Source organism: Cygnus olor, chromosome 15 (assembly GCF_009769625.2).
Source record: "Cygnus olor isolate bCygOlo1 chromosome 15, bCygOlo1.pri.v2, whole genome shotgun sequence".
NCBI classification, from domain to species: domain Eukaryota; kingdom Metazoa; phylum Chordata; class Aves; order Anseriformes; family Anatidae; genus Cygnus; species Cygnus olor.
Window position 1 is genome coordinate 3,113,084 of NC_049183.1, and position 26,810 is coordinate 3,139,893.

The window sequence follows — 26,810 nt, forward strand, 5'->3', positions numbered from 1 at the left end:
AACTAATCAGAGGATTCAGTTTTGCTTGGGTGACGAAGGTAGGGAGGCCAGTAAAAAGAACGTCTCTGTCAGGCATGAGATACTTTTTAGTACTGAGGCACTCATCTAGGCAAAGATCCCTTCTGTGTCTCCCTTCCACAATTTGTTAGGAGTAAAAGGCAACTTGTAATTAGGTGCTTGATTCCAGAATTTTTCCATGGAAAAAATCTAAACTGTAAGTTACTTTAAATGGTTATTCTAATACTGACCTTGCAAGTTGGTATAATTTAGTACATTAATGATAAAGATATAATCTATAGATATTTGAGGGGTTTGGAGTTGTTTTTTTTTTTTTTTTTTTTATTATTACTTTTTTTGTAAAAAAAAACATTTTTAAAATGTTTTCTCTGGCAGTGTTTTATCACATGCTCCAGAAGTTATTTGCATTTGCTAGTTTAAAAAAAGCTAACAAGTTCCTAACTCAATGTCAAATAATAAATCAATTGAATTGAATTGCAATTACATTTTCCAGATTTACTAGAATATGTAGCTGTAATTATTTACTTTCCAATTTAATTTAGCTTTTCCCATCCATTAGAAAACAGATGAAATCTGCACATACATATATAAAGATTTCCACAGTTAGCTTAGACTCTTTTCCATTTTGAAATATTTTCTATATTTGAGCACTCATTAGTGAGGTTTTACTAAAAACCATGGCAAACAGTGGCTTTATTTTTTAATTAGTTGTAATTTTTTCTTAACATGGTAAAAATAAAATAAAGTAACGACTTTCATTTGACGTGATAATTGAGCAAGTTATAATGATCTGGAGAAGAAGGCTCTTGAAATTCCTCATGCTTTCTCAGAAAATGTTTTCTTCCTCATTTTGTTTGTAACTTTATTTGTAAATTTTGTTTGTAAATTGTCAAATGATCCAGATGGGAAAATCTCCTTCATTATTAATGCCTTTTAAAACATCTCAGTGAATTTAACAAAAGAGACATGAAGCTTGACTGGATCACATAACAAGATTTTGTTGCAATAGGGAGCTATATTAACTATATGATATGTACTAAGAACTTACTCTGCTATATTATGATGATAAAAATATAAAAGTAGGTTTGTTATAAATGACGATATATTCGTATTTGTATTCATATTACATCAAGGCTAAAACACAGCTAACTATCAAATATTACATTACACATCAACACATCCAGTGCTGGATGAAGGTAATGCTGGAAAAAGAGATATGAGATTTTAGGAATATGGTTTTAGGGAAGATTCACCTCTGTGTCCTGCACTGCAGGATTACTTGGGTCATGCATTGTAATTTATGTATATCCAAAATTGAAACGATTAAAATTTGTTGTTAAGTGTTTCCCACTTTAAGTGTTTTATGTCTGTCATTTTCCAACCTGTTCCATCCGGACTGGATCTCAGTAAAAGTGTGAAACATCCTGCTGAGTGTATAAAAATTAGCATTTGTTTGTGAATCCATATATCCAAGGTTTTGCATGCAGGATGTTCTTTTGCCTTTTGACAGGTATCTACCAAGACAAACTCTGGTTGTAGTTCATAAACGTTGATTTATTTGTTTACTTATTCTAACTTTTTTTAATGTCTGAGGTCCCCTTAAGTAAACACACAAGTGGAATCATGTTCTTAAAGCACAGTCACTACAATCAACAGCAAATGAAGTGTAGACATGTAATGTGTTTCACTTAGTTTAATTGGTGTTTCTATGACTAGTCATCCTGTCGTTTTGAGATTCTAGTTCTTTATCTTTTTGTCAGGAATTAACCAGTGCTATAGCTGATTATTAAAGATTATTGTTGTCTAAAGTAAAGGTCCCACCTTTTAAATAAAACATAAAGCTAATTATTATTATTATTTTAATTCTTCTATGAGTATGTTAGCACTTGAACGATACTTCTGAGACAGGTAGCTAGAAAATTTTTGTTTATACATGTCTACCTCTTTTGAACCACTTCTTCATTAGCATGTGGCTTGATTTTTCAAAGTGTATGTGGTGACTGACATGTTGTTGGCAAGTATGGAAAACATAGCCAGGCAGACAAATGCTGTGTTACATAAAAACATACGAGGCCCTAATGCTTACTGTAATTTAAAAATAAGATACACTCTATTCTGTCTTTCATTCCTGGATACTGCTGATTGCTTGATAACAGGGCTCACGTTGTAAATATGATTGCAAAACTCAGCAGATTTTTTTTTTTCTTTTTAATATAAGCAGGTTAATTCAGATAAGTGGCTTGCTCTTACGTACTAGTTGTTTTTGAAATAAATAAGCTTGCCAGTGACTTTGGACAACTCCTGAAATGAGCAGTTGATAAACATTCAGTTGATGTGAGTTTATTCTCAGACAAGATGATTTTGATGGCTGTTCTCATGTGCTCTGGAGATAGAACTGCTTTTTCATTGTGAATTAATTCAGCGTCAAGAGTTCTACTTGTTGGCAAAAATACTTCTGAGACATTTTTAATTTTCCAACCTATCCTGTGGAATCGAGAATTATGTACAAGTACATTGAGAGAACCTCAGCATGAATGAGGAGCATGAAACAGAGATCAGTAGAGGAATATTCCAAAGTTTATAATTGCAGAATCTTGAATTTGAGCCTTCAGTTGATCTAAACTTAGATTCAAAATTGGAGCTAGTGACTATTACCGCAGTTATATTCCCTCCCTTTCCCTTCCCTCCTTATTTTGTATGCAAACAGGAAGAAAGCAGTCGGTGTCATAGGACTTCTTTCCCACAAAAGCATTCCTCAGGCAACACATGCCTGTCTCCCCTATGAAGTGAAAATAATTCTTTCTATGTTGCTGTGTCCCACTTTCTATCAAAGCTTTTTCTGCTGTACAACATGTAATTATTTTCTCGCCTTTAGCAGGTTTAATGTGTATTTTTTTTAGATGACTATATAAGGTGGCTTTTTGTGGGGCATGAAGATGTGTTATTTGTTTTTGTGGTTGGTTTTTATGTTTTGAACTTTTATAGTTTCAACTTGAGGGGGAAATTGTGACAGTAAGAAAAATGCACAAAATTACACCCACTGCAGAGAATTAGCTTCCTCAAGCTGCAGTTGCTCTCTTGATTGATTAACCCACACAGTTATGGGCCAGCACATTTGTAGCTGACAAGATAAAGTTAAGTTTAATTGCTGTTATTTTCACAATGAATGTATTTCCTGTATAAGCTTCAAAAAGTTAGATGATACAGCCATCGGTGTGAGAGAGGTAAGGAACTGAAATATGAACGTGACTTTACGCTGAAGAGCAACCTGTGTCTTCCAGGACCTTATTCTTTCTCTCGGGAAAATTGCGGCACTGCGAGTGTATCTAAAAAGCTGAGAGGTGCCTGTCAGTGTGTTTGACAGCAAAAGTCTGCATGTGTAATTGAGTGCAATCATTCGTTTCAGGCAGCATCAGTGATTGATCTTTGAGGAAGCAATGAATTTGAAATACTAAATATTCACTAATCTATTTTTTAAAAAAAAAAGATTTTTATTGAAAGTCTCAATATTTGGATGATTTTCTATCAGACAAAATTTGGCTAAGAGTATTTGTTTTACCATGACATTCCTATATACAATCCTGTAGTACTTGAAATTGAGGGGTGATGTAAAAATCCTGTGATACTTTCAGAAGGAATGCCATTTTCTGGCTTCTGCAATTGTCTTTTACGTACATATAGCAAACACAGTTACTTCTGTGGAGCAAACTGCATACAGTGCTGTGCCTTACTCTGAGATTATTAATGAGTTGTGTTTCAAGAACACCTATCATGTTTCTTACTGAACAGTTACTTACTCGTAAACATGTATCTGTGGTGGTTTTATTCAGCTGGGCAGCCAAGCTCCACCACAACCGCTCTCTCACTCCCCGACCTCAAAGAAAAAGGGGGAGAAAATGGTATGAAAACGGCTCAAGGCTTGAGATATGGACAGAGAGATCACTCAACAATTATCATTGGAGGCCAAACTGACTCAGCATAGGGAGATTAATTTTTTACCTATTACTAAAAAGCTAAAGCTGTGAGAAACTAAAAAACAAAACAAAAAATAAAAATATGTTCCTCCATCCACCCTCTTCTACCTCCTCCCCCTGAGCAGCATAGGGGAACAGAGAATGGGGGCTGCGGTCAGGCCATGACACTTTGTCTTCATGGTCACTCTCTTCCCCTGCTCCACATGGGGTCCTTCCCACGGGATGCCGTCCTTCCCGAACTGATCCTGCAGGGGCTGCCCACAGGCAGCAGCTCTTCAAGAACTGCCCCAACATGGGTCAGTACCATGAGGTCCATCCGTCAGGAGCAAACTGCACCAACATGGGTCCCCCACAGGTGGCAGCTCCTCCCAGACCCCATGCTCCTGCATGAGCTCTTCTCCACGGGCTGCAGCTCCAGCCCAGGGCCTGCGCCTGCGGGGGCTCTCCATGGGCCGCAGCCTCCTCCAGGCCACATCCACCTACTCCACGGTGGGCTCCGCCACAGGCTGCAGCGTGGAGATCTGCTCCGCCGTGGGACCCATGGGCTGCAGCCTGCACATGCAGCCTACACAGCATGCACAGCCTGCTCCACTAGGGGCCTCTCCACAGGCCGCAGGGGAACTTCTGCTGCATGCCTGGAGCACCTCCTGCCCTCCTTCTGCACTGCCCCGGGCGTCTGCAAGGCTGCTTCTCTTGCCTTTCCTCACCCCTCTCTCCCAGCTGCTGTAGCACAGCGTTTGTTTGTTTGCTTGTTTATTTGTTTTTCCCCTTTCTTCAGTCTGCTCTCCCAGAGGCCCAGTCACTGTTGCTCATGGCCCGGCTCTGGCCTGCAACATGTCCCTTTGGAGCCAGCCCTCACCTAACAATGGGGCAGCTGCTGGACTCTTCTCACAGAGGCCGCTCCTACAGCCCGCTGCTACTAAAAACCTTTCCATGTAAACCCAGTACAGTATCAGATAGAGGTGACAGTATTTTTAAGGGTAGGAGTAGTTTTCTTTTGTGTTACTACTGAGATTTTGTGTTATATTTTTTCAGTCTTACAGTGGCCAAGGCAGAAACAAGCCTCAATACTGTTTGCATTTAAATTCTCCCAATCTTGGCTGTTCTTGATTTTGAAAAGCTTTGCTTCCATGCCTTGATTGTATTTTGTTACAGCAGTCAAGTTAAATGATCTATTTGAAGTACTATAGTTCTTGAATTTAGCTTGCTTTTTTCTTTATTCCCATTTACAAACAGTGCTTCCTACTCCTCTGATAAAATGTGCTTTTGGAAAACCCCTGATTTTTCAGTCTTAGCAGTTTATATAGTTATTTAAACACTAAGAAAAAAAAAATGTACTTGTCTGAAGTACTTTTGTACTTTTGTACTTCAGACAGTCTGAAGTACGAATGCGATGTAGAAAAAAAGTGTCCCTGGAATTTGACTGGGATCACAGGGTGCACAAATATCTTTTCTGTCACAAATATCTTTCCTGTTCAGTGTCTACACTTTCATTTTTTTTTTTTTCAGAGTAGAATCAAAATGCTCAGATGATTTTATTGCCGTGTAATTTACACTAACACATGCTTATCAGAAGCAACTGTGTCCAGTAAATGAACTGTTTTGGCCTCACTGGCTTGTAAACGGAGACTTAAAGCAATGAAAGAGAATATATCTACTCTAGAGTACTACAGGATATAACAATACCTGAACTAGTTCTGATTTAATTCCAGAAATTCAGGTAGTAAGTTCTTGGTAACTGCATTGCAGCCAGGCTGATTCACCTGATAATTTGCTCCAGTGCTACTTGCAGTACAGTCATGTCCAGAGAAGGATTTGTTTCCTTGCTTATTTCTGTATTTCAGAGTCAGAATGTTCTGTTAGTAAAGATCAGTAAAGACATCTGTAAAACTTCCATTAAGATGGCCTTTTGTAGAGCCATTCTATGTGTATATCTCCATACAAAAAATGAAGAAAAAACAACATATTATTATCACTAATTGCAATATTAACTCGTTTATGTTTTTATGTTTGCTGCAGGCTGGAAATTAAATCCAGTTGTTGGTGCAGTTTATAGTCCAGAATTCTATGCAGGTAAGGATTAAACTATAGCTGTCCATGCTGCATTTTATTTTAACGTTTTTTTAAAAACATGTAGAAGTACAGATCGTATATTTGGTGTGAAGTTTGGTTTCTGTGTTTAATTCATGTTACCTGTCAGTCATTTACAGATTTATGATGAAGGTTTTAACGGTTACCTGGGAATCCTGAAGTTTATGTAGAAGATAAACAAATACCTTTTATTGGAAAGTAGATAGTAAGCCATGGAATATACTGCAATATCACAGTATTACATTAGATTTTATATTTTATTTTATTTTTTATTTTATTTTTATTCACTTTGCTCCTAGAATTATTTAAACTTAGTGAACAATAAAAAAATCTATCTGTAAATTTATATTTTATATATACATGTACATATATACACACAAATGTATAGAGTAACTGCATTCATAATTTTTCTTGAACGTTTTTCTTTAAATTTTATATTTAGTTACTCAGACTTTAAAAATTTTGTATTTGTAATCTGCATTATCGCTAGAGACATCATTGAGATGGTTCTGATTGTGGGTACAATTTGGAGTTGATGAAAATTTGCCTTTTTCCATTGCTAGCAACAGTTTCTAAGTATACTATAGCAGCATCACTGAAAACATATTTGTACTCCAAAACCGAGCTGATTTCGGAAGAACTTGAATCCAGCCCATAAACATAATCATTAGCAAGTCCAAAAAAGCCATATACATTAGAGTTAATAATTTAAATCTAAGGAAGAAATAATCACTGTAACTCCAAATGTTTCTAATAGGTAATAAAGTCGTCTACCTTTCTTATTATATACTTCCATGAGTTTATATAAACTTTCATGAGTTTCCTGGGAATCTCTGGGAAATTATCAGGTTTTTTATTCGGATCCATTTTTTAGTTGTTTCTGTCTGTGTGTGTGTGTATACTGGATAAAAATATTTGTTTTAAAAAACAAAAATATCCATTGTCACATATTTAGGTAATGAAAAATAAAGAGGTAATTGTTAAATACATTCTTTACAACAAGTTGAAACAAGGGAAGTTTCAAACAAATTTCAGGGAAACATTTTTCACTAGTGGTGGTTAAACATGGGAAGAGGTTGCCTACAGATGCTAGGGAATCTCCATTCTTGGAGATATTCAAGTCTTTACTGGACAAGGCTGAAAATGTTTGGTTAGTTGAAGGGACTTCAAGAGAGAAAAATTGTTTTATAGGACTACTGTTACAAACTGATACTTAATTTAATGAAGTTGCCTGTAATACCTCCAGTGCCGTTTACTAAAAAGATAAAAATGATCCAAATTGCATATTTAAAGTGGCATCAGGATAACAAAAATATTGGTATTCATGGAATTGCGATATTTAGTGTAGGCAGAATTTATTACCTTCCTTGATGTATGCCTACACTGAAAACAGGAATTTAACATTGATCTCGTTTAAGTAGGTAGTGAACCAAACCTGAACCTGCATAAATTAGAAAGTCAGAGTTATTAGTCATTTTATATAAATGACTTTTTGTTAATGACAAATGTAATAATATTCCCACAGTACAGTAATCAATTTTCTAATACGTATGCAGAATTAACAATCTGACTTATAATTGTCTCATGAAGTAGGGCATGAAGAGTTCACATAGTTTGTAAATTAAAATCAATATTTTCAATCTCTCCTGAAGGTAATTTTCTTAATTTACTGGATTTTTCCCTAACATTTATTTTTTCTTTTAATTATAAAATGGCAGGTTATTGATTTTTTTTTTTTTTTTTTTTGTATAACCTCCTAAAGTCCCAAATGCATTTTTATTGCCAACACAGGGGAGGTGTTTGCCCTTCTTAATGAGAATCTTTAATTACCATTAGAAAAGTATTAATTCAATTTTATGAATTATGGTATGCACTCCACCACACCTATGCAGAAAATTCTGTCGAGATACTTACTGTATTTCAGATTCTTTTTCTGTTTACATATGCAGGCATTTTTTTACATGCACCTCAAATGTATATTTTCGGTATTGACTAAAAGATTAATTTTTTCTCACAGATGTTTAAAACTTCCTTTAAGAAATTACTTTAAAAAAAAAAAAAAAAAAGAGCTGTGGCTCTGTGCAAATCTCTTAAAGTCATTATAAAATGAGATAGTAAAAGAGCAATGCATTTCTAGTATGCCATAATAGAATGCTGTGGCATATCTCTACTTTTGTGTCCACCCATCTTACCTGGAGAAAAAGCAATTGCACTTTTGAAGATTATAAAATTAGAAATGTGGTTTTAAGACAAAGTTCTAGTTATTTGTTTTAATTACTGTCTCCAGCACTGTCATTTTGAAGTGCCACCAACTATTTCATAGTCAGTGCAAGAAGTTCCTTTATCTCTAATAAATGATGAAAAATTTGGCCACTTCTGAAATAAAGATGATACATTTGCAGAGAAACTGTTGATTTAAAGTACTTTTAATCTTCAGGAATAAGTAAACAAAACAAAACAAAAACAACAACAAAACAAACAAACACCAGAAGGTTATACAAAGCTGTCAGGATGGCACTGATGAATGGCAAATTCAACTGTTTCTCAATTGCTGGTGAAGACACACGCTGCAAGACTTAACCGTATTGTACATCATATCTGCCAACTCATTTCTGTGATTAAATATTCCATCAGTGCAGGCTATAAGGCAGTAAAGCTTAACAAGATTCATAAGATGCATCACTTGAATACACATAACTCACTTCCTTGGATAGAGAGCACCCCGCATGCAATAGAAAATTAGAATTGAGTTAAATTACTCCATAAGACAAGATCAATAGAGAAAGGAAGAGATCCCCTAATGCAATGCAAATCTAGGATATAGTTATGTCCTGACAACTTGAAGCAGGCAATTAAAGTCAAATAGGGAGGAACGCAATGTAAATCAACTCTAAAACCTTGAAGATAATGGTAAACAGTAGGACCAATGACATGATTGTTATAGCTCTGCTTTTTTACTCTGAGTGCACACTTCTGTAAAAGAAAACCTTTATTGAGGCATGACAGATAAAAATGGAGACTATAAGATAAACATAAGATACACACCAAGCACAATGTAAGTAAACAATTACTTGGGGACTGGAAAAAAAACTGTGTATTTACAAAAATACTATGGAGTTTTCTTCTTGAGTAGCCCTTCTAAGACTTTTTCTGTCTTCAAAATGGCAATGCTGTAGTAAATCAGGATATTCCAAGAATATGGACATTCACATCATGCATGCAATAATGGGGATTAACAGTGGCATGTTCCCAAAGTGCCATTTGAAGTCTGCTGTTATAACTCAGAGGCCCAGAAATACTTCTTAATAGCTGCCGACTGCAAGCGTGCAAGTGGGTAGATCACTGGCACGTCTCCAGTCCTTCCCCAGGTCTGCTGGAATGTCCTAAAATGGCATTTCATAGAAAACAAAAGGACAGTGATTTGTCTCATTTCAACATTTTGCAGAATTCCACTTTGCAATATAAACATAATGTAATTGATAGGTATTTTTTTTTAAATTTGCTGTACCTCCAAATATTCTTCTATATTTTCCTTAAATAGTAAAAGAATACTACATAAAGTGTTTTTCATCCTTACGAGAAATAGATGTTTAATGAAATTATCATTTCATTTCAGCATATCTTTTCCAGTAAACTGTTTTATCAAGTTTTCAGGCAGGTCCTAATGAGGAAATTTGTAAGAAGTAGTGTGTGATTCATCTCACAAGGTCTTCATATAAATTGGGGCAATTTTTTCATTTTTTTTTTCCATCCAATTTTAAATCCATCCCATAGTGAAACAGAATTTTGTATGTTAAGCATAAGTCTGTTTAAATATGTTTGTTCATCTGTGATTGACAAAAGACAGATTTGCAGATTGGTTTCTTTAATAGGAGTTATATGGTACTTTTTTGGTGTATATTGTTACATTCTTTATTTCTGTTGTGGTGTTATAACATGAATTTTACCTGTTTATTTGTTCTCATATTGTGTATATTTTATGCTTAATAGCTAGACGTTATTTCAGCCTTGGGCAGTCTGAAAATGAAGTGGCTATTGCTGGTTATGTTTTTGTTGTTGTCGTTGTTGTTGTTTTATTTCTGTGGTTTTTTTGTTTGTTTGTTTTTTAATGATGAATTATTGAGCAATTATTAAGCACTCTCCTTAGTAGAATGTAGAATCTCATTGCATTTATATTACTACAACAGATCAGTCCTTTAATGCAGGTAACTTGAGACATAGTAAGGCCATTAGAAAAGACTTTTTTCTTGCAAGAGGCGGAAATATATTTTAGGGATCAGAGCTAGTGAAGAGGCTTCTTTTTGACAGTTCCAGTATGTGAAGTTGGGGCAAAATATGTTACGGGAATGACCTGGCAATGTAGTGAATGTTCTTTCAGAGTACAGTTGAATTCACAGTGTCAACAGGGAAAAAAATATATATATATATAATTATGTAGTCATAACTAACAAACAATCTGCTATTTCAAAACTTTTGTTTGGCAGTGGAGAAAGAAATGACTTAAGATTAGTGGGAAAAGAACCACTACAGGTCATAGTGCACAGTTTAGAGAGATCCCATCCTCCTTTTACTTAAGCAACTAATTACATACAGTTTTTCGTGAATAGTCGAGAAGTGCTAGATGTTCTTCAGCAGCTAGTTGGAAGTAATCCTATATAGCTAAACATAAGATACTATAATGATACTTTATCTGTTGACAGCTTCACAGAATGGCTGAGGTTAGAAGGGTCATGTGGTCAAACCCTCCTGTTCAAGGCAAGTCACCTCAAGCAGGCTGCTCAGACATGTCCAGACAGCTTTTCAGTATACCCAGGTCTGGAGACTCACAAACCTCTCATCCTAGTCACTCTCATAGTAAAAAGAGTGTTTCCTGGCATTCAGATGGAACCCCGGTGTTTCAGGCTGTGCTCATTGCCACTCGTATTGTCACTGGGTACCACTGAAATGAGCCTTGCTCTGTCTTCTTTACAGTCTCCTTTCAGATATTTGTGCATGTTGATAAGATTCACCTGAGCCTTCTCTTCTCCAGGCTGAACAGTCACAGCTCTCTCTGCCTTTCCCCATAGGAGAGATGCTCCTGTCCCTTAATAATCTCAGCGGTTAATGCCATTGTTTCAGTATTCATCTTGTGTTAGTTCAGCTCTTTCTTCGTAGTTACTTTTCTTCCATTAGCTCAATTTGAATAGTTGTATTCACTCTGTAAATAGTGTGAACCCAGTGAGGGCTATGGTAGACATCCAGTTTCTTTAATAGTTAGTATGTATTGTTCCCAGGTGGCTAGGAAAAAATTCCCCATCAGTTAAAATGTAAGAAAGGAGAAGAGCATGTGCTTTTGACTATTTATACATAATACAGTCAGAGCAAAGAGAGTGTTTTGAATGCTTGGGACTTCTTAGCATGCTGTCAATTTGGAAGCTAGCAGTATCCTTCAAGAAGCAGATTTTGTAACAAATTTCCTTTTACAGGTCTGTTTTAACTTTTGAAAAATAATGCTATTTTTAATTAAGAAATAAAGAAATACCATAGTACAATATATATAAACATGCACTTAAATAAGAACCCAGGGGAAGAGAGGATTTTTGTATGTTTGCTAATGCTAATTCTCTTTGTCAGTGTCTTAAAGCATCCATTTCTAGAGTGTAAAAGCACCTGGGATTCATTTAATCTTTCTAGTGTTTCTCTTTGAATTTAAATGACTGTTATGTAATGCCCTAGAAAAACTTCTTATTGAAAGCATTTGGAATTTGTGAAGCTGAATCATATGATTGCCCAGCAATTCTAGATCCCAGAGTAAAAGTTCACTGTACCATATTTGTAAAGCAGGTGAAACTTGGCTGTTTATCAATATATAGATATTAATTCACTTTATAATTAATTATATATGCTTAGATTTGAACTTAGCCAAAGACTAAATGGCAGATTTTGGCAGATTTTTTCCAAATAAACATATTCTCAAAATTACTAGCTAAACAGCTTAAGTAATTTTCTAAATACAGCAAAATGAGAAAATTATTATTTAATATCCCATCTGTTAATTTATAGAGATGTTCCTTTTCAAAGCATAACACAAAGCTGTAACTGTTGTTTTAAAAATCATAATGTTAAAGTACAATCATACAAATGATATAATCCTAGTTAGTTAAACACCAGTGGTGACAGTTAATGCATTTCTGAAACTTCTATAGAGCTGTTAGAAGCCATTATATTCAGAATACTGGTTTATGAAAAATTAATAAAGTCAGTAGAAAATGGAATTCAGCAGCATCTGTACTAGCTATTTACACACAAAAAAATCTTTGAGAATTAATTATGCCTTATGCTACACTATAATGAGTTTTTCATTAAAATGTCTACCATTACAGAAACTAAACAAGGATTATTCAAAGAATAATGCCAATGACTGTTATTTTTTGAAAGATTAACTAAGTTAATTGGTTAAAAATTCAAATCTGAAACAACGTTAATTGACATAGATTTAACATTGAATTGAAGTCTAAATTTTAAAAAGAAAATCACAGATACTGTCAGTATTACCCTTTTAAAGGTGTTTCTTCTATGTGGATGCATATTTAAAAATCCAGTATACAGGTCGGCTTTGATATTGTTCTTATGTGATCTCTAATAGAAATTCCATACACTTGATTATTTCATGGTAAATTGTGAGCTGTAGATAGAGCTTCATAACAGCAGATAATGTTTAAGAAATGAGTTTCAGCTTCTTCAGTATAAAAGTTGTGTAAGTTTGACCACAGTGTGGTATAGAGGTATCATTTGATACTGTATGATGATGAACTTGTGCACAAATAGGATCTGAAAAACATGAACTGCACGTTTGCTGAAAGTTGGAATTCTTTCAAAATGGGAAAGGAGGTGTTTGGGGAGAGAGGTGGATTTGGATTTCTTCGATTGTTGGTAAACAATCATTCCTCCTGTATGTCTTGAATGATTTTATTTTATTTTGTTTTATTATTTTATTTTATTTTATTTTATTTTATTTTATTTATTTTATTTTATTTTATTTTATTTTATTTTATTTTATTTTTAGTCAAGTAAGATGCTGTACTTCTGTAAGATTCACAGAAACTGCTTTGGGCTTAGGAAGTCCCTGAGCTGCAGATAGTTGGAAACTAGGAGGACCCTGCCCTCCTAGTGATTTTTTTTTCCCTAATGTTTTGAGAAGAAAATAATGCTTGGACTTCTCGTAAGTGTTATTCTTGTCATTCTGGTGGTTAGCAAAAATGCATTCTATGGTTTTCTGACCAAAAACATTAAAGAAATATGCTGGCATCCTAAAACTATCTAATTATCAACATTATACTGATATTTTCTTTTTTAAAACCTTTTCCTGGTCTCCTCCTGTTAATATTGTTGTTTGGAGCATTAGCATGATTTTGAGGTAAATATGAGAATTATGCCTGCTTGCCACATTTTGGGCTCAGGTTTGCAAAGTAGGTTTGATACAGGTGAAATAGATTCAGATTGCAAGAAACTGCATTGGAAGCTCTGTGTGCATGCTGTCGTGTGTCCCATGAAGGGGATATAAACATTTGAACCTGACTGGCTTTTGGACAGCTTTGAACCATGTATGATGGGGTTGTCTGCTTCAGGGGACAAAGCTAAAACTAGCCCAGAGTAAATCCTCCAGACTGTGTGATGTAGATTTAGGGACTGGATATAAACCAGCTGTTTATTATAGCTGCTGCTACTGTCTCACTAATTACTTGAAAATGCATCGTTAGCCTTCGTGTGCTTCGTCTGGACCTGAAGTCTAAGCTCCAGTATACTTGGTGGTTTTCTTATGAACTAAAACTTGAGACTGTGATTCAAATACCAGGTAGGGCTATATGGAAGAAGCACTGCCTTAAAAATCTCTCAGAGGAAAATTTAAGACAAACTACAAGGTAATCACTAAAACACTTTGTTCAGGACTGAGTGCCATATTTGCAATGTTAGATAAGGTTGCAAATTAATGAGAATCAGAGGAATAAATGAATCTGATTAGATGAATAACAAAGAAGGATCCAAGAATTAGGGTGGGTAGTCAGACAGACAAACTATTCTCAAATGTAAAGTAATAAAGTAATATATGAAATGTAAAGTTAATATAGTTGAGTGGAAAACTCTGATGTGTTTTAAAGCTTGATTACATTTGCAAATTAATGCTAAAGTAGTTTAAGATTTGTTGGATTGTATTCCAAACATATAGCTAATGTCTTCTGTTTCCTCTTCTGCATTTTCTTCTCATTTGGGGGCATTGGATTATAGAATCCCCAATACATTAATGTTGAAATTGAATTTCATAATACTTACTAAGAAGAAATTTAAAAATACTGAAATTTCATTTGTTTATTTATCTTTGGAGGTAGCTTAGACAAAGCTGTGTTTTAGAATGGGACACAATATCTGCTCTGTCAAATTTTCTTTGTGAAAATTGTTTGGGGAATATCTCTCACCATAGAACTGCTTCTAGTGAAAGTGAATGTTTTGGAAAGTTTGGAAACATTGCATTGCTTTTTGTAATGTTCTTTTACACTCATGAAGTTGTGGAATCTGAATTGGCTAGAGAAGAAATAAACTAACAAAAACCAGGATTATACATGATGATTTAGTTTTTGCTTTTATACTCTCATATAGAGCTTGTCATTCAGAGTCGATTTTTATTTCTAAGTTAAAATCAGCACCCATTGGAACTAAGAAATTAGTACTATGCATCTCTGCATCTAATTGCATTAGATTTGCATTTATGTTTTATCGATTTACTGAAATAGGTAATTTACACAGAAAATAGCATCTTGACACAATATGAAAGGGTATGGAAACTGTAGTGTTTGTGTTTGAGCAGAAGGGCTCCAGTTTCATTTATTTGTGATTCTATTCATACTGCAGCCTTTATTCATCAGGCAGATGTATGAATGTGGCCCGTTTTAGTTATCAGCTGAATATAAGTGCATTTTATATTCCCAATTATCCTGTTTCAAGATTGGTATACCAGCTCAGTTTATATTTATACTGTAGAATATCCTTTTTTTTTTTTTTTTTTGTCAAAGTTGGAAGTGAACCAAGATCAAGTTAAATTAACCAAGAGTAACTATCATTTACATATATGTTAGTCTGCTAGGAGGAGCTAGAAAGATTAGGAACACCGATTTGATTTTCAAAGGTCCTGAACAACTTCAGTGGGACACATCTCTCTGTATATGATCATAGTGAATGCCACTTAATGTCAGTTATATATATACACCTTCAGGTACATATAAATACAGTAAACATCGCAGGAAAGTTACACTTACGGGCAGTACTGACAGTACTACAACTATTTTTTACATGATTACACAGCTTATTTCCAGTTTTAGATTTTTTTTTGGTGACAGTATGTAAGTATCTACATGTGGATGCCAATCATAACAATTCTCTAGCAAGCTTAGGGAAACTCTCCAGCCTTCTTAGGTATTTAGGCATAAGCAGCAGCTGACTTTGTGTGGCATGGTATTTTCTTTTTGGTTACAATACAAGGAATGTGTATGGTTGATTAAACTTTTTTTTTTTTTTTTTTTTTTTTTTACTATATTTGGAAAGAGCGGTTTATTGCAATTGCTTTATATGGTGAGCAGAAACATTACAGGAATTCTTTGCACAAAATACAGCCTATCTATGGTAAGACTGGCATGAAATGAAAATAGAAACAAGTCAGTGTTTGTTTTTAAGTTCGTATTACTTTGACACAGACCAAGAGAACCATGGCACAGCCTAAAGTTACCACTAAAAAACAGTTATTGTCACATACTTCATTTGGAAAGTTTGGGAACACTGCATTACCTTTTCGTAATGTCTTTTTCATGCTCACAAAACTTGGGAATCTGCATGAATAATTTATTCCTTTGAAGGCAATCTTGGTGAATTTTAGTGCCTCAGTAGTGCATGTATCTTTCAACTTTTTGCTGATGAAGTGAGTCAAGCTTTAAAGCAACTCATGATGTTGTGAGGGCTGGAAAAGGATCTTGACATGGGAGCAGAGCTTAAAAGAATTTGCACAGGAATCTGCACTTCCAGCTCCTGTGCCATGCACAATGTCTTTCCCAGTCTAAGTCACTGCAGTACATACTGGTAAGCAATCTGACCAGTTGTATATGGTATGGCAGCTCCTGGAGAGAGAGAGGTCCTGAAGCAACTTGTTAGACTGAGTATGAGTTACAGAAGGAAGAGAGAACGGATCTCACACAAAACTTTTACCAGAGCTGCAAACTTTGTTGCTCATCTGCTTTTTCCTTAGATGATATAGAAACTTTCTAAACCCAGCATGACTTAATATACCAGACAATGCACATATGTAACAGGAGAAAGAGGCCTATTTCCCAAAAGCAGAGAGTAATTGGAAGGATAGCTTACAAATGATGTTTGTTGCTACATGCATTGCTGTTCTCTGAGTCATTGCCTAATTTTATTGAGTGTTTTGGTGACACTCTGAGAGATGGTAATAAATAATAATTAAAAACAAACAAACCAACCCATGCACTATGCTCAGAAAAGTTATGGAAGGAAAGTTAAACAGAATTTTTGAGGAGGAGATCCCATAACATGTCTTTGAAACCCCCTGCACCCCCCCCCCCCCCCCCCCCCCCCCCCAGGTTTTAATAACCTATGTGAGGTTATACATGTATCAAGGACTTATTACATAAATATAAGAGTATGTATAGAATACAGATTCTCATTGTCCTGTGTGGAACTTATCAGAAGGCAAGTATACATAGGTTATTCAGTAACTGAATGTATTTCAGGTTAGCTTTCAGAAGGCAATGTAGATACTGATTTGGACTTACAGAACTCACCTTTGAACATTAACTGCTTTAGATTCTCCTCCCTGCCGTTCAATTTTCTTGTTTAAGAGAAACTCCACAGATAACACTGAGGAAATTAAAGATAGTTTTTATTTATATTTTTGACATACTGGAAGAAAGGGTTAAAGGAGGTGTATATTTTTGGATGCTACGAGTTTATTCCTCGTTAATAATGGATGGAGGTATTTAATGTAATCAATACAGCCATGGTTGTGTTTAAAACCAAAAGAGGAGTATTCAGCTCACAGAAAGGTCCCAAGTGGCACTCAAGAAGCACTTTTTTTTGTTAACATACTTAAAAGCATACTAAGTTTGACTGTTGTTAATGAAGGGCTAAGCTAACACTTACCAACTAGTATGCATCAAAGTTGGATCTTGTTTCAATTTATACTTCTTTATACATCTTGTTTCAATTTATACTTCCTCAACGGATGCCAAAGAGACTCAACTAGTTGTGCAAATTATTTTAAGCTTACTCCAGATCTTTATTTTAAAGCTGTCTGTAGTTCTGGCTACCCAATGGTTCCCCAGTCAGATGGGACAATATTATTATTGCATACAATACAGTATTACTGTACAACAGTGGTCTTTTAATTAGGTGTTTCTCATCTATTTCTGAGCACATTTGAAATACATCATAAAACAGTATTTCAGACCAGAACAAAAGTAATGCTAATTCTGTCTGGAAAGGCCATTATTACATTACATTCTGAAGATAGCAAATCAAGAGCCGACATGGATTGTTTATGAGGATCATTGGTACACTAGCAGACTTCTGACGTGTTCATGAGAAATTCAGCCTCATAGTTTTCTTAATATGTTGTATATGGAATAGAAGTTAAGAGGATAGGAACAGTAGACATAGTTGTGCCAGGGAAAGTTTAGGTTGGATATTAGGAAGAACTTCTTTACCGAAAGGGTTGTTAGGCATTGGAATGGGCTGCCCAGGGAAGTGGTTGAGTCACCATCCCTGGATGTCTTTAAAGGATGTTTAGATGTAGAGCTTAGCGATATGGTTTAGTGGCGGTCTTGTTAGTGTTAGGTCAGAGGTTGGACTGGGTGATCTTGGAGGCCTCTTCCAACCTAGATGATTGTGTGAAGCATGTTTATATTCCTGACACCTATGTTCCTCCAATAATCAAGCAACTCATTCATTTAGCAATGCCCTCAGCACCAAAGGAGATTGATAAAAATTGCTGCTAATAGGTCACATACAAATTCTGAACCATTTATATATGCAAACCAATAAGAGTATAATAGCTGTTGCAACAGGTACAAAGAACAGTGATCAGAATGACAGAGAACTAACACAGAAATAAAATTGGTCTATATACCATCCAGCTATGTTGGAAGAAAGGGGAAAATGAAATAGCAATTACTGATGCAAATATTCTTAGCTTTTATTTACTTTCCTGCATCTATTTTTATTTTTATTTTTATTTTTATTTTATTTATTTATTTATTTATTTTATTTTACCTGTAAGTAATACTGTAGAGTGTATAACCTGGTACTTGGTTGCTAAAAGCAGCAACAAGCTCCTATTGGTAACATAGTAGAATAAATATGTATAAAGAAGAGCTTCTTTACCTGGCAAGCTGAGTGCAGAATGGATTAGAGTGATTTAATCTCCACAAAATCTCCTTGTGTATAGTAACCTGCTTAGTTTCTATATCCACCTGTGCACTAATACCCAATGGGGACCAGCCCTGGATATTGGCTTTATTCTGTCACCGAAAATGCTTATGTGCTTACACTAAGGTTGTTATAATTTATTGCCCTGGAGTGTAATGAAGTGCTACCTTCATCCTCTTCACTTTTGTAAATCCCCAAAGATCTTGGAGAATAAATAACAGAACTGTAAACAGTAAACTTTTTGCATGGGAGCAAAGGTTCTGAAGACAACTATGCTGGCAGGTGCTTCATTGTAAACTCGGTTATTGATAATGGTATATCTACTTTGTACAATTCTGTTAGTGAAGATTTCTGAAAGTTCTATCTACTTTCTGTGACAAAAGACAGCTAGTCCCATGATCAAGGCTCTACCACTATTAATTTTGCTTCAGCAACATAATTTTAAATAATGGTTTGAATTTTTTCTTCTGAAAATCTTGTTTCAATTTATACTTCCTCAAAGGATGCCAAAGAGACTCAACTAGTTGTGCAAATTATTTTAAGCTTACTCCAGATCTTTATTTTAAAGCTGTCTGTAGTTCTGGCTACCCAATGGTTCCAGTTAGATACAAAAGCTACTTTTGGCAGAAGTGATAGGAAATCATTTATAATTTACTAGAATGTCCTTCCATTGTTAATGTAGCCACCTAAGTATTTAAGAAATACAATGAACTTTTTCATATTTTTTGTATGAACCAGTGAGTAACCTGTGGGTCATCACTGATGCATTGGCATTTATGGTTATGCTCTACAAATTAATTTATGTAAACCATGTAAATAGGAACTACGCACAAGAAAGCATATTTTTGAAAGTAGAAAAAAATAGAAAAATACGTTTAGTCAAATATATTGGATGATTGGGGACTGATTTTTAACATCTTAGAAATATTAAAGACTTCACATAATTTTCCTTACTTCCTTAGACACTTTTGAGTAATTATTTCCTTAAAAATAATAGTGCTTCAACAAAAAAACTAATCAAACAGTACATTTTTAATCATAGGCTGTAGGAGAAAGCATTGCAGGAAGAGAAGTATGAGTGGGAATATTTTTTGAACTTGAAAAGTATGGTTTTGTGCATCCTGCCAGCCTGTAAGCCATGGATGAGTGGTGAACCAGTGGGTTCTTTGCAGGCTTATTGTCTGCTGACAACATGCCCTGCTGCAGCACAGCTGCCTGCTGCGTGCAGGATAACCCGCGGCCTTGCTCAGCCCCTGCAGACTGCGCTGCTCCTGTTACACCTAGCAGCATGGCTGCCTCAGCTTCCTTCTGCCACTGGTCTGTCTGAAGCTCTCCTAGGAGGCACCTGGCGTGCCTGTAGTGAATCCACTCTTCAAATATGTATGCTAATTTTTTCTGATCCTTTTGACAGAAGGAGTCAGGAGAGGCTTTCAGTTGATGATCTCCAAAATCCTGTATCACTAGTCACATGTCCTCTGTGACCAAATATGTAAATCCTCATATTAGAGAAAAAAAAAAGTATGCAGATTGTTCTTAATGAGAAAATATCAGCCTTAAGCATGCTGGTACAGAAGAGATGGTAGAATTAAGGGTGAACTCTTGCATGACTGTAATTTTTTGAAGCTCCTCAGCTCCATGATATTATTAAATTACAGTTTGATTAATCACTATTTTAAAAACTTCTTTAAAAAATCTTTATTCTCTCATGGTACAGTTTAGCATTCCAGGTGAAAAATAATATATATATATATATATATATATATATATATATTTATTTATTCCATTAGGGAATTTACAGACTGTTTTAATATTCTGAGACTTTTACAGAAGAGTTTACTGAAAATAATACAATCTTTATCCAGTTCTACTAATTACAATTTAAATATTTTTAATAACAAAATGAGTTTCAGAAGAAACCTTTTCTCACAAAGGTAAATTAAAAAGTTCCATATTTTTCCCAAATATCTAATAATAGTGATTTAGATGATAATTCAATGTACAAATTCAAAGGCAGAATGTCAAAATGCCATTAGAAAGCTCTATGCATCAAATTGAATACACTGTAATCATATGGATTTAAAGAGCATCCCGTTTGAAGTATTTTCATTAGAAATAAGAAGACTAGAGTAATGAAACCTGTGTGAGATGAAATCAGAAAAACTGTAATAAGAATTTAAACTGCAAAAAATAGTAAAATATCTCTAGCTGTATACCATGGAAAAAATATCTAGTATTTATGTTGATTAATATATAACTATAATCTTCAATTTTTGAAAACCTTTAGTTTTATGTAGGTATACATGAAGTTATACATAATTTATTCTTAAAACCTGATGAAAATTACTGTTTTTAAGAATTCCTTTTCTTATTTCACTCAGCTGGATGAACTCATTTATACCTTCAGCTTACATTTTCAGGCTTCTGTAGTAGCTCAAGTTTTGAAACATCTATATGGTTTTAAATACATCCATATTCCAATGTACATATTCCTACTGTCAAGCTTGTTGATGAATCCTGTTGTTTATCTACTAGCCTGAAAATGATGCTTGCCATTGGTATCTCAATTTCCTTTATTTAAGAACTTCCAGAAATATAGACAGATCTGTCTTAAGTTAAAAAATAACCAGTCAAAAGAAAAACAACCCCCACCCAAAAAGAAACAAGCTAAAAACTTGTTTTACCTTTTCGATTAGTAGTGGATGACTGAAAATAAAATCAAGCATTGCCAAAGTCCATTAATGAAGGATATGCTACGGACTGAGAAGTTTGGAAGCACAATATTTCATGAGATTTCCAGCGCTTACAGACTTAGCAAAATTGTATAAATAACAAGAATTATTTTCTTTCAGTATTTCCTATATTTCCACCTCAACTGACAGCTGATAATTAAAGAAATGGTTAATGATAGAGATTTTCTTTTAAAAAAAAAAATTTTTTTTTGGAAACAATTCAGGTGTGTTAACTGCATGTAAAGTGAGGAATTGAGGATTGCTCCTGTTAGATAGGCAAATTCTATATGGAAATCATACCTACCATTTGTAATTAACATCATCATCTTCCAAATTTTTGTTTGACTCAGTTCCGTTGAGTTACTTTGCTTATAAGGCAATGCATGTCTTCTCTTAAAGTCTCACAAATTTTTAGGTAAATATATTTCAAAATCTGTGATTCATAAATTCTGACAACTTGAAGTATGTCAGTGTATATATCTGTTGTATGTATGTTTACAATTGTATATGTACATATATTTGCAAAAACATGTGTCACAGCCTGCTCTTACTGGTGGACTGCATTCCTAAAGTGGAGAAGGTTTTTTCCTAGTGTGAAAGTATAGCTGTTTCTCCCTCTGTTCAATGTAAAGTCTGTATTCATCTAAGAATGTTAAAATATAACTACAGAGAAAGAGGATGAAGTAGTAAGGCATTGGATTTAAATTTATTAAAAAAACAGGAAACAATCCTAAACTTCAGTGATTTCTTAAAAATGAAAATTTTTAAGCACTGTTTAAAATTATTTTTACTTTTTTTTTTTTTTTTTTTTGGGGGGGGGGGGCGTTTTTGATGGTTTATTTTATTTTTTTATTTTATTTATTTATTTTTTAATCCTTATATACTGGAACATAATATATGCTTATGTATTTCTCATTCAAGCAAAAAATACTCAAATCTTCACATGTACTAATAATGGTGTGATTTCTCTCACATCAGTGTTAATTTAAGCGATGTAACTGAGATCGTACTTGACCTAATATCTGTATATGTGAGCTTTGTGTTCTGATTTATCTGCTGTGTTTGCTTAAGTAGTCTCTCATTTCAGCAGAAGTTAGAGAGATGAGAAGTTAGTGGCTGGGTGATGGAAGTAGGAGCTTTGCACAAGCTAATTAGCTAATTAGGCAGCTTCTGCTCCAGAGATGCAGGGTAGAGAGGGAGAGAGCAGCTGCAGCAGGGTAAGGGACTGGTGCATGCTGTAAATGATCAGAGTTTGTACCAGCTTCTCCATGTGATAAAAAAGAGTATTTGGATTTGGGGGGATGTCTGTGTTTTGCTTTTTCCAATGTACAATTGTATGTGTTTATTGGGGGCTCTTTTTGTTTTGAAGTCAAAGGACGTAAAGGGCCCCTTCACTGCACTGCTTCAGTTATGGCTTTATTTCTGTATTAAGATAAAAACTGAGGTTTAGTTGAAGTGTTCCAAAACCAGATACCACTCTCTCTCTCTTTCTTGTAGGCAGGGTGCTGCTGTGCCAGGCAAACCAGGAGGGATCTCCCGTGTACAGTGCCCCCAGTTCACTAGTATACACATCCACAAGTAAGCTAGTGTTATGGCTATTTTTTTTCCTGTTTTGTGAAAAAAGCACATTAATGTGAAAAAAGCCCCATAAAATTGTCAATTTTCACAGTAGCTTTTGTTAAGGTAAATGTGGTAAGTAATGTTAACATAATTCAGATAATTAATTTTACTTGCATCTTTATTCACAAACTGTATTTTATTTAAAAAAAATAAAAGGCCTGTTCTACACTGCACTGTTCTACAGAAATGGTCAAAAGGTCTACAGTAAAACTGTTTATTATTATTTTTTCCAGTACTGCTGTATACTCTGCATTTTCTGTAGAAGATGTGTTTCTTTTTCCTTCCTGGTCACAACTTTGATTTAATAAACAAAAAGTCTCATAACTTGCCGCCACTTGTTTGGGTCAAGGAAGTAAATAGATGTGAAGGTTGTGTTATATTTATGTATTTATTTTCAAAAAAAGAAAAAGAAAAATGTGTGCAAAATGAGTATTTTGAATTATAAGAAGGTGCCCTAAAAAAAACAGCAAAGAGAATCCGAAACTATACAGGCAGCCATCAGCTGCTTTCCTGTTCAAAACCTTGGTGCACCAATGTCTCCTCTAAAATTCTGAAGCAGAAGTGGAACTGATTGCTGAAAATGTTTCATATTGTACTGATGGTACCACTGATGCCCATTCAGAAATCTAGTCAGATGAAGAGGCAAATGAAATAGTAATAATTATGTTTATTAATAGGTGCAACACTGCAAGTAGCCAAAGATGAGAAAATCACTGTTTTTTCATGTAGTGACTGTTGAAATGATCCATTGAAACAAAATTTGCTGATTAAAAATCAACAAGAATATCTTCTGCTTGTTGCAGTATAGACTTTTTTTTCCTGATGAATTAAGATGAACAGCAGTATTTGCTATGAGTTCTTAGCAGTTCTCTGTAAAGAAAATATTTTAAACTGTCTGATTTAACAACATTACGGTACGTGCTCTTTATGAAGATTGTATTCACTGTAGAATGCAAATTCTTCTCTTTTAAGGCACTAAAGACTTCTAAAATAATTAATTTCTTTTGCTAATTGAAACCAGGAATGAGGAAAAGGAGTTCCAAGGTGATCATCTCTACAGTGATATAACTCTCTTATGTCAAAGGCTATGAACAATATCATCCATAGAACTGCTGCTTTTACGCTATAGATATGGGATCTACTTTCAGATCAGAAGTCTACAAATACATAGTAAATAACAAAATACATGCAGTGTTTTAAATTGGAACTGAAGTTATCAATTAAATCTGCATTTGCTTCCAGATACTGCAGGAATATTTTGTACTATCACCTTTCCCAAGCAGAATTTTTCTGTCATTGTAGTTACAGAGATCCCTATGTTACTTACTTTGTTACTATGAAATACTATATAGATCAATAGGGGATTCTTCCTTACAGAACATTTTTAGTGCACCATTCCTTTTTGACCGAAATACCTCAGGCATCTGAGATTCTATTTTTAGAAAACTATACAAACATTTCATTCATTTCACTGTTAGGGAGCTTCTTTGGGAGGAGAGGGGCAGTGTTTGTTTTTTATTTTCTGTAATTTACTCCAAATAAAGCCTTTCTTAAGTTCATCTTGTTGCCATTATCTCCCTGTGTTATATCCTAGCAAATTTATTTCTGGGGCTGTTTACATCTTACAATATATCCTATATTATTAAATCTCTATATAGCCATTGTAATAGCCAGCAAAGCTCTATACTTCACTGTTTACATTATTTCTCATGGGTCAATCCCTTTGAAAAATCTATTTTGCAGTCATGCTCCTTGAATAATGAGATCCTAACAAACACCTGTTTATTTTCAATTATGCCAAACGTATAAGTAAACAGACTTTGCCTATCTGGATCCCACTGGGCAATGTGTAATACACAGTTTCATAATAGAGATTGCCAGTAGTCCTTGCAGTAGAAGTTATTGCACTTTGTTGAATTTGTGTGTCAGCAAGTCATGATTTCTTTTTTTATGTATAGCATTTCATATTGCCAAAATGTAGTTTTCCCCACAGGTTCACAACTCCTGCTAATATGACATTATTACAATTACTAATGATTGTAATTATTTTTTTAATTTCTCCTTATTAAGAATTTTTCAGTAACGATGTAAAACAGCTCAATTTCTATAGGAATTGAATGGGAATTAACCTTGAGCTTTGTCTCATTTTCCTTCTTCTAATATTTTAATGATGTTCTATAGTATATTTTTGATGCACATTTTTAATATTGAAATGAATAAACTGATAAATCAATATTAACATCTAAGAGATTCATATTTTTACTATTACTATTCCATGTAGACAACAGAATCATAGCCTTCATTTTTGAATAATTTGTTAATTGTTTATTCTGTTATTGATAGGATTGTAACTGTATAATATTTCAGAACAACTTACAATGGAAGTATTAACAGGTTTTAAATTTGTAATCGTTTGAATGGAATGGAAAGAGCTGAGATTTTTAAAGCTGAGAAGTTTGGATTTCATTAAATGCTAATGGCACTTGGGAATTTTCAAATATTTGGAAGAGGATAGTCCCCATTTTTAGCAATGTTATTATCTTTAACTTGTCTGTATGTGTTTTGTTCCTGAGTTATATTCTATAAGGAATGAATGACGGAAACATGGTGGTAAATTTTTTTCTATATTTGTCTAGATTTATTTCTCATTTAACTTCTTGACTTTTAATTGTATTGCTCACTAGCAATTTGTGATTGCTCTGAACGCTTCTACCACTTGGCTAGCCAGAAAGAAGAGTACATTTCTTGGAGCTACTCTTTGCCTTTTGATGTTTTATTTGCCCTGGAAATATTTTATGTACATTTCCCAGTACAGCGATTAGTTACACCTCTGAATATGTCAGGAGTAGGAAACATGGTTCTGCTTCCTCCCATCACTTCTGGCCTTTTGCATAATACAGAAAGAAATGAGCTGCTGCTTCTTCAAGCAGTGGAATAAATCAGTAGCAATAGTTTCTCATGCCTCATCTGTTCTCTTATGCTGAAGAAGAAGATTCTGGGAATAGATTATTTGTTATGTAGTTTCAGCATGTAAATGTACTCACATCCCTTGGTGGGACAGATTATTTGTCTTACTCAGATAATCAAAGAAAGGAAGCTTGTGGTCTCATCTTGGCTGCTGCAGATTCCCATAACATTGTCATCTTGAAAAGAAATCTAATACAATTGATTTAAGTTAAATACTTCATCATCATCCTAATGCAGAATGAAGAAAGTCCAATGAAGAACGTAGACAAGTTCCTATGAAGGACATGTATCCAGAATGTAAAGATTTGAGTACACCACATCGTGGTGAGGAAGTGAGCATTCACAGGAAGCTTCCTGGAGGCCCATGATATCTCAGTTTCACTAAACTGAAATTTAGCCAATCAAAGAATGTGGCCAAATGTAACTGACAATTATTTATTTATTTATGTATTTATTTATTTGCACTCACCTGCTTTAGACTAGTTGCTTCCACAGGAAATTTTAAAATCCTGAAGAAAGTTGTATCTAATGTTAAATAAAAAGTCTAACAAGAAAAATGTTGGAAATTTCTAAAATTAGGCTACTTGAGCATAAGATCCATGAGAATATTAAGACCCTGCTGGGCAAAAGGAAGATTCAAAAGAAGAATAAAGTTCTGTCATTAAATATCTGTATTGCTGCTCAGTTAAGGACAATAGTATAGCTGGTTAAGTGTGGTTTAAAAAAAAAAAAAAAAAAAAGGGAAAAAAAGGCATAAATACCAATCTGAATTTATGCAAGGACTTTTAAAAACTCTTAAGTTTTCCTCAATAGTTAATTAGGGCTCAGAACAAAAATGGGAAACAAGGAAGACATGAATTCACAGTATTATAAAATTATTCAGGTTGGAAAGACCAGGTTGCTCAGGGCACCTTTAATGACGGTGACTGCACAACCTTTCTGG

General features: G+C 34.5%; 1 protein-coding gene across 35 annotated transcripts in view; it reads left to right on the top strand.

Annotated features, from left to right (window-relative positions):
- Window positions 1–26,810, top strand: part of RBFOX1 (RNA binding fox-1 homolog 1) — an 861,472-nt gene that overhangs the window by 766,431 nt on the left and 68,231 nt on the right. For 32 of the 35 annotated variants that reach the window (XM_040574360.1, XM_040574366.1, XM_040574385.1 and 29 more), the window contains 2 exons: window positions 6,012–6,065; window positions 22,778–22,858. In XM_040574360.1, coding sequence (XP_040430294.1) covers window positions 6,012–6,065; window positions 22,778–22,858 — 135 coding nt within the window. The remainder of the gene's footprint in view (window positions 1–6,011; window positions 6,066–22,777; window positions 22,859–26,810) is intronic. The other 3 variants (XM_040574368.1, XM_040574383.1, XM_040574388.1) reach the window with 1 other exon arrangement.